This window comes from Rattus rattus, chromosome 10 (assembly GCF_011064425.1).
Source record: "Rattus rattus isolate New Zealand chromosome 10, Rrattus_CSIRO_v1, whole genome shotgun sequence".
In the NCBI taxonomy this organism is placed as follows: domain Eukaryota; kingdom Metazoa; phylum Chordata; class Mammalia; order Rodentia; family Muridae; genus Rattus; species Rattus rattus.
The window spans coordinates 55,960,776-55,969,711 of record NC_046163.1 but is presented as its reverse complement, the minus strand read 5'-3'; the positions used below and the strand labels follow the sequence as shown (position 1 = coordinate 55,969,711).

At 47.5% G+C, this 8,936-nt stretch overlaps 1 protein-coding gene across 8 annotated transcripts; it reads right to left on the bottom strand.

The window, feature by feature from the left end:
• Nucleotides 1-237: 237 nt before the first annotated feature.
• On the bottom strand, nt 238-8,527 carry Zbtb18 (zinc finger and BTB domain containing 18). Of its 8 annotated transcripts, none has more exons than XM_032914719.1 (4): nt 8,418-8,494; nt 6,919-7,026; nt 6,188-6,271; nt 238-3,901 (listed from the first exon to the last, which is right to left on the bottom strand). In XM_032914719.1, exons 3-4 carry the CDS (start codon nt 6,198-6,200, stop codon nt 2,319-2,321), a joined length of 1,596 nt encoding a protein of 531 aa, XP_032770610.1. In that variant the 5' UTR covers nt 6,201-6,271; nt 6,919-7,026; nt 8,418-8,494; the 3' UTR covers nt 238-2,318. The 8 variants fall into 8 exon arrangements, with proteins under 8 accessions (XP_032770610.1, XP_032770611.1, XP_032770609.1 ...); XM_032914720.1 differs by lacking the exon at nt 8,418-8,494 and adding an exon at nt 7,675-7,691; XM_032914718.1 differs by lacking the exon at nt 8,418-8,494 and having other exon boundaries at nt 6,919-7,778.
• Nucleotides 8,528-8,936: the final 409 nt, after the last annotated feature.

The window sequence follows — 8,936 nt, the reverse complement described above, 5'->3', positions numbered from 1 at the left end:
CAATTTCTAGGGAATTATCTCGAGTCGTGATCTATACTGGGAAGACGGGTTGTATTTTTCAATGTGCATGTAGTGTCCTCTTCAATGGTGAGAAGGCGCACATTTCCACTTGGGTAACCCTAAAGCAGTCTGATAGCTCATAAACCGAATAAAACTTGATATTAAAATAGAGATGCCATGCACTACGCCAACCTCAAAGTCTGCTGTGCGGCTATGATACAAAAAGCACACGGGGAATTCTCAGTTCATATAATTTATTGCAGTTAGCACACAGTTTAAAAATTCACCAACACACCAATAGTACAAAACTAAACAGTATTGTAAGTTATTCCCCCTCAGGAAATAAAACATACTATGATTGTCAAAGCTAGATGTCAGTCTAAGATTTACAACAAAGGAAGAATGTGAAACTAAGGAAAAGAAAAAGCAATCACTCACAATGACCACAAAAAAAAAAAAAAAAAATCCAAAGAGTCCGTTCTTTCACAGACATTGATTGTCTTCTCTAAATTAATAAAGATTATTTTAACATAAACTGTATTAAAAAAAACTAGAAACTCTTCAAGTAACTAAAGATAATGCTCCAAGGCCATTTTCACAGCTTTTTTTGTTTGTTTGTTTGCTTGCTTTAAATGCCATTACAGCCAAATTAACATACATTTGACCAAATATTTCCAAAACAGTCCAGCAACACACAATGGAGTTTTCCATTCAGTATCTTAAGCACAAAAATAGGCTATGTTTACAGTAGTTAAGGCGATCAAATTTTAAACAAAAGCAATTAAAAAAGAAAAAGGGAAAAACAACAACCGTTTTCCATGCTACTCCCATAGACCTTATTTGTAAGTGCAAGACAGGAAAACAAACAGTGTGCAAAATGCTTCTGCCCTGCACGCTGGCCATCAGACCCACACGTCGGGCTGCAGCCTGTGCTGCCGATACACAGTCTACTAACCCCCTTCCCCATGTCAATCAAGGCAGTTCAGTCCTTTCAGCCTGGGGCTTTTCAGTCCATAGAGTCTTTTCATGAGTTAGGGGGTAGGGGGAAGGAAAGGAAATAGGGGAGAAAAAGAAAAGGGAAGCAAAAGGGGGGGGGAGAGAGAGAATGACCTATGACCTATTGTCAATTTGTGCAGTAGTTACTCTAAAAACACTCGGCTGGGTACGTGTGTACACCTAAACTCTGAGCTGGCATGGGTTCTGTGCAATTACAAGTGTGGCATGGATGCGCCCTGCACATGCAATTCTGTAAGCCGTTTGTAAACATTTCTATGCTCCTTGTAATGTAGCGAAGTTATCGATTTGCAGCTTAAGTTTTTATTCAGCTTAACAGTTTCAAACTTAAAGACGTGGGAAAAGTCAATTTAAATTATATAAAATAAAAATAAAAATAAAAACAGTGCATTTATGTTCTTCGTAACACCAGTTTTTTTCCCAAATGGTGCTATTTTTCTAAGGAAATTAAATAATTTTAAACTCACTCGTTAAAGTTATACAATGCAAACAAAGACAAAAAATATATTGAAACTCATGCATTTCTGTAGCGTTAATATTTACTTTTCAAGACTCAACTAAGAGCATCAACACAACCTGTCAAGTTCTTTGACCCCCCCAGCCCGCGTAATCAATTACAGTATACAAGAACAGTAATTCACATTTTAAACACACAGTTCAACACTGCTGAAGCTGCAATATCCTTTTCATCTCAAGCAAACCTTCACAGAGACAGTCCCAGTGACCCAGTGTACTGTCAGATTTCTCTCACTGGGGACCATCAGAAAACCAGAAGTTGCCACAGAAAGTTTTAAGTCAACTGCTTGTTTAAAAATAGATAATCCAGCATTTCAGAAATTTTCCATTTGGGTCTAAAAGCATTCAGGTTTCCAACAGCCAGAAAATATTCATGCAATTTGAGACATATAAAGAGGCTATAAACTGGAGGGGATTTCTACTCTGAAAACAAAACAAAACAAAACAGCGTGGAGCACAAGGAAAGCGCTCAAGACAATGCAGTGTGTACAAAAGTAAGCCATGTGAAGGCGTTCTGTGACAGAACCATTTGTTGAGAAGGTTTTATTGGCTAACTTGGCCTAACCCTCAAAAGAAAGACAGCTCTCTACTTGTGACTTCTCTAGTTTCTTTATCAGAATGCTAAATTAGTGAGATTCTCATGCTATTATTCTAAAGTGCAAAACAAGATTCCAACTTTCAGTTCCAGGAAACAAGACTGCTTTTAGACCGTACCACAACTATATAGAGATCTATGTATATATATGTATATATATATATATATATTATTTATATATATATATATAAAATTATTTCCAAAGTTCTTGAGAGCTATCTTCTAAGGTCCAGTCTCTGACAGTGGGCAAGCTCAGTGCTTCACTTTTGACCGACAAGGAGTTCACCAACTCACAGTGGAACTTGCGGATGTGTCTGTACAGGTCTCCGGACTGCGTGAACCTGCGCTCGCACCACTTGCAGGCATGGGGCTTCTCACGGGTGTGCACCACGGCGTGGCGGCTCAGGTTGTGTGAGTACTGGAAACTCTTGCCGCACTGGGTGCACGTGTAGGGCTTCTCCCCTGAGTGAGTCCTCTCGTGGCGCTTGAGGGTGTACATGCAGGAGAAAGTCTTCCCACACAGAGAGCACGTGGGCACATTGACATCGGCGGCAGGCTTGCTGCGGATGCCATCCTGCTCGCGGAAGTGCGTGCTCAGGTGGATCTGCAGGATGTGGGGGCTGGGGAAGACTTTGTTGCACAGGGGGCACATGAAGATCTGGCCCGCGGGGCTCAGGATATTGGAGACATAGGGAAGCAGACTGCTCTCCATGCCCCCTTCCACCTGCACCCGCTCGCTCTCTGGGGTCATCATCTCATCATCGCTGGCTTTGTCCTCCCGATCCAGCTCCCTTAAGACCGAGTCCTCCCTCAGAGGAGCCAGGTGGGCCGGCTCATACTGTACCCTGTTGTTAGTGCTCACACTCTCTTTCACAGTGCTATGTTCCATGTCATAGTCATTAGTGCCAACATCACTCTCATCACAGGATGCCTCTTTCTCCACCTTCACCTGCACCAGGTTGCTTCTCAGCACGTCCTGTGAAGAGAAATAAGAGCTGTTCAGATTTTCAACTCCTGAAAGGCTGGACTTGACAGACAGGTCCAGCACACAGTCAACATCTGCCGAATCCCTCACGGAGGTGACAGACCTCTGGGACAAAGACTCTGTTGAGCTGCAGGGGCTGGCTACTGTTTTTCCAGCTGCTGTGGCGTGTGGCTCGGCCTCTCCGCCAGCCTGGGGGATGCCTGCTGAGTCTGAGGGCAATCGCATCCACATGTTCCCAGGCTCAGCTGCCAAGTCCCTTTTGCTGGGTAGAATGTTCAATTTGTCATCTTCGCCTTCATCTTCATCACTGGGCAGGTCACCTGCCATGTGGCTGCTGCCGTCCGAGAGGCTCTCGACTTTATCCGAACAACTTGAAGCATCTTCTTCTTTTTTAGTGCTGTCTGCCTCTGTGGTAGCTTTCTCTTTCAGCTTCTTTTTGCAGACTTTGACAATGTCATACATGTGGAGATAACTGGCAGCTGCTAGCACGTCCTCAATGGGCAAGTCTTTGAACTGGAGTTTCCCTTCGTACATGAATTCAAGCAGGAGAGCGAAAGCGGGGGCTGTCACAATGTCGCTGTTCAGATGAACAATGTCTCTTTTGTCCAGCTGGTCCTTGTAAAAGAGGTGGAAATACATGCTGCATGAAGCCAGTACAGCTCGGTGTGCCCGGAACTGGGCATCTCCCACCAGAACAGTGCAGTCACAAAGAAAGCCCTGGTGCCTCTGCTCGCTCAGACACTGCAGCAAATGTCTGCTGTGGTCTGGAAACTCCATACTGTCTTCATAACCTGGGGAAAGAGGAGTTTCTGGTTAGAGCCTGGTCAGGAATTTAGACTCTAGTCCCCACTTAAAAAATATCCGCCTTAGTGGTGGAGAGTTACATGTCTGAATTTAAATCAGGCTCACACCCCAAGGACTCCCAAGTCACACGCTCAACCTAAATGCATTCACCATGGACTCACTCACCCCTCTCAGAACTTCTGGTCAAGTTTAAAGCCTTCCATTAGCTTATTACTGAGAACAAGAACTCAGACCTCTTCCAGAAATTTAAACAACGACTCATCAAATGACATCCCACAAAACCTACAAGACAGCTTTAACTTCAAAGGGAGAGAATTTCTAATACCAGGCAAAGTCCCACACAAATTCTGAAGAGTCAAGAAAACATGTCCAGCCAGTCTTTGTATCACTTTTGATACCCGACTACCTGGAAAGCCCAGACTGAACACACACACACACACACACACACACACACACACACACACACACACACACACTTGGTTGAGTTGTGGGGAAAAAAAAATGAAATTGCATAATTAGTCCAGAATAGGCAAACAACTTACTTTAAAGTCAGAGTGTTACAACAACAAAAGCCCTGCGTACAAGAACAGATGTTGGTGCTGTAAGATTTGCAGGTACTGCACACCCAGAAGATCAGACAGAACTGCACCGACAGATGGGAAAGATCATCTTTACTATGAACAAATCCAAACATTTTAAAAAATGAATGGGGGGGAGTCTGTTTCTTTGTAGATCCTTTACTTCAACAACATTAGCAACCAGAGAGGCTGTTAACTATGAAAATTTTCATCTAAACTTTGATCTGCTATAGGGCAAAAGAAACTTCATATTAAAATTAATCAAACTTTTACCACTATAAAATGAAGTGCAAAAACTGTGTGAGTTAAATATTTAGTATTTTTAAAAGCCTTCCTAGAAAAAAAAATAAATAATTAAACTTTTTTTCTGGCTCTGCCTTAGGTATCCAACAGAAAATACTTTGTTTCAAAAATAATTGACATATTTTGTTTCCCCAGTACCTTCTATTCTTCCAATTATGCATCTTTCCCATGTTTTCTGGCAGGAGAGAATGAAAGAAGGGAAGGGAAAACTGGTCAAAATTCAACTGTGGTAGCTAAAACTCAGATGAGCGGAGCACACTTCCCCATCCTGGGACCAAAGGCAGGCTCCCCTCATCTATCTCAGCAAGTGCATCTGGATGGAGAGCAAGCCAGTTACTATCCAGAAACGGCTTCTCTCCTCCACACTATGCTGAGACACAGTGAAACTCTCATCCTGACCCGCACCTTTGGAAAGACACCACCAAAAGAATAAACCAAGACTTACAATACAATCAGTTTAAGTGCCCCAGAGCTAACATCAATCCTAATCCTTGAGAGTGCTAAAAATAAAGATTGGAGGGCAGCTCACAAGGTAGCCGTGATCAAATTAGGAGGCTGAGAGGACAGAGAGGGACGGAGAAGGAAGCTTATAAACATCTGATCCAGCTGACTGTAGCCATATGGCAGCTGCTGCCCAGATAAAGAGATTAAGAATAGAGGGGTGCGATTACAGCTGTCTGGCCAATTCAGGCAGCTCACATCTACAAGTTCTAAATTAGTCACCAACACAAAAACTCCTGCAAATAATTATTGTTAGGTTGAAATAAAAGATCTCTTAAATATAGATTTGAAAGAGAAATGAGGAAACTGGTCAAACTATTCTCCTAGGAACAAAAGTTCTCTTTCTTTCTTCCTTCTTAAAAAACAAAAAAACAAAACAACAACAAAAAAACCCAACTACAAAAACCCTCCGGTTTCAAAAGCACTACAGCTGTATGCTGCTTCCAGTCATGCTTGCCGAGTGTTTTGAAGAATAAGGTTTCACAGTGGAATTAATTACACAACCTAGCTTCTTAACCAGAATAATCTTTTCGTGTAAGTTTGAAAGCTGGATTCCAGACAGTTTACTATTTCTGCCCCCCTCAAGCAAAAGGAATCCAAACAGCAGTGAACAAAAGACATCTTAATCCACAGTGATCTCCAAAAGCCATATTCCAAAGCCTTCTTACCATCTGAAAACTTGAAATATTTCTGTGTATTAAAGTTATTTACTTGCCCAAACAGAAGAAATAAACCAAGCAAGCCCAAGACTTCCAACTCCAGTAAGACCATCACTTGAGGCTCAATTTCACATTATTCATAAAGTAGATTAGAAAAGTAATGTGATTTTAAAAAAATTAGATAAAACACCCAAACACAAAGATGCTCGACCTAATCTCCTGCTACTCCTACCTTTAGGACACATAAACTTGATTAAGTCCTTCCCTCGGAGTCTTGCTGGCTGCAGGTCTGTTACATCGGTGGAAAAAAAGCAGACTAAGAGAGACAGATGCAAAGTGGAGATGATGTTGGAGAGGAACGAGATACCTTCCCCACCACAGATCCGCACACACTAACTCCCTGTCTGTGTGTTAGAATAAAAGGCTGAGGGATGGCAGGCTGTCAGCTGCTCTGACATCATGTTCAGATGGAAATGCTACCTCCAGCTGTGCTCCTTTAATGCCATATGCTACTCCTCTACACTCCTGCCACCAGCTTTTTCTTAGGAGAACTTTTCTCTTCTGTTAGTATAAACAAAATACTTCAAAGTCTTCCTTTTCCCCCCCAAACTTTCTAACAGAAGAAATTGAAAAATTCAGCATATGGAGTCCTACTGTATTTATGGAATCGCAACACTTCTGCCTCAAGTTGGTGGACTGGCTTACATATGACAGCACACTCGAGCTCGGTGCTATTCAGGAAACCCACATTCACTTTTATTCAACTCCAACGTCTAGTTTCAAAGGCAGCTTAGGGATATTTTTAAACCAACCCATTTGACATCTCTAGTCCCATTTCAACATTATTACAGCATGTTTTTCCCCCCTTCCCCTGCGGAGATAATGGCAGACATCTCCGAAATGTTGGCAGTCTTATTAAGAACTATTACTTCAGCGTGGTTCGCCTTATTGTTTCTCTCTTACCTAAGCAACTTATCTGCAACTACCTCTCAGGAAAACAGTTCACACCGCCGCCGTTAGTGCAAATTTCCACTCTCAGCATTAACAAACTGAAACTGCACTTCTGAAATCCTGGGAAGTATTTCAGTTCAATGAGGCAAATGAATAAACTGACGAAACCTGCTACAGTCACTTAGAATGGCTGTTTGACCGCACATTCGTCTTCCTGCTCAGAAAAGTCGTCACTTTTGTCTTGTCCTTGGACTCTATCACTTTGGGGGGAAGGGGGTTGTGATCACCAGGAGGGGTGGGAAGCCAAGTGTAGACTTTGGGAACTTTTTTTGGCTACAGTTTGTGGATCTTTTCTAATGGCTGATGAAATGTTAATGTAACCGGGGCTGGGTCGCTGGGTGCCCTGTAAGGTGCTGCGACATCTATGAATATCAGACACATCTCCACGGACTCTTGGGAGGTTGAGGAGTAGAAAAAAGAAGTTGGGGCCTGAGGCACAAGCGTCCCAACCCAGGCGACAACCACTTAGGCTCGCCTTAGAAAACAGAGGCAGGGAGCTAGAGAACAAAACCCCAACTGTGTCCTGCTCTTGCTCACGAGTCACAAACCTAACTTTCTGTAACTTCGCGGTGAATGACATAATTCTGAACTCGTTCGGGAGGCACTCTGTGCAGATAGATATATTACTTCCCTGCCACACACACACCCTCCTTTCCACAGATGCCCTCGCCCTATTCCACTATATCCGACATTAATCACCCCGTTTACCCAGTGGGGTGGTGGTGGGGGTGAGTGACAGTTTAAAGAGTCCCAAGCACCGCAATGGCCCGAAGACATCCACTCCACGGATCAACCCGTCCACCGCTACCGCAGACCCTCGGAGGTTCTGGGAGGTTTGGGGTTTGTTTTTCAGAGGTGGGGGCAGGGTGCCCCGGGTGTGTGTGTGAGGTTCCGGGGTGGGAGAAGAGATGCAAATCTTCACGCAGTTCGCGGTGCATAAAGCACTCAGGGAAAGAGGAAGGGTGAAACCACGGGGAAGGAGGTGCAGGGCAGAGAACCGGTGCAGCAGGAAAGCACCTTCCACAACGGCCGAGAAAACAGACCCGGGTCGCGGCAACAACAAAAGAAAAGTCGCAAGAAGCGGCGCGGCGACCGCTCCCCCGCCGCCGCCGCGCGCCAGCCCCCGGGGCCTCCCGGCAACCGCAACCCGGGCACCGCGCCCTCCCCCTCCCCCGGCCCTGCAGCTGCACCGGCCCCGGAGCCGCGGCCGTCCCTGGGCGCTGCAGCTGCGGCGGCCCGGCCCCTCCCCGCCCGCCCGCCCGCCCTCCGCACCGGGAGGCGCCGCCGCAGCTGCACCGAGTCCGCCCGCGCCGCAGCTGCACCGGCCGGGGAGCGCGGCCAGGCGAGGCGAGGCGAGGCGAGCCGCACCGCCCGCCCTCCGCCGCACTAACTAACTCCGCCCGGCGGGAGCCCACGGTCGGCAGCGGGGCAGGGCGGGCGCGGGGACTCACACGGAGCGGCCCGAGTCGCCGCGTCCCCGCCGCGTCCTCCTCCTCCTCCTCTGCCGCCGCCGCCGCCGCTGGACTTGTGGGCGTCCTCCGCCGGCCCCCGCCCGCCCGCCGGCCCCGGCCCGGGCCCCGCGCGCCCCGCCGCCCCCCGCCCGCGCTGGCAGCCTGAGGCGCGCGGCCGAGCCACAGGGCCCCACTCTTTCAACGGCTCCCCATGGCAGCAGCCCAGCGGCGGCCGCAGCCTGCCAGACGCACGGGCGGGGAGCGGGCGGGCGGGCGAGCGCGCGGCGCCGGGCCGGGGGGCGGGGCGGGCGGGGCGCGGGCGGGGGCGGACGACGCACACGCACGCACGCGGCGGCGCGGCCCAGATGTGGCCCCCGCCCGGCCGGGCCGCCCGCGCCGGCCGCTCAGCGATTGAGCGAAAGCGGCGGGCCCGGGTCCCTGGCCCGCCCCTGGCCTCGGTGGCGCCCAGTAGGAGAGCGGTGTTCCGGGAGGGCGGAGAAGCAGCGGGACTGACGGCGC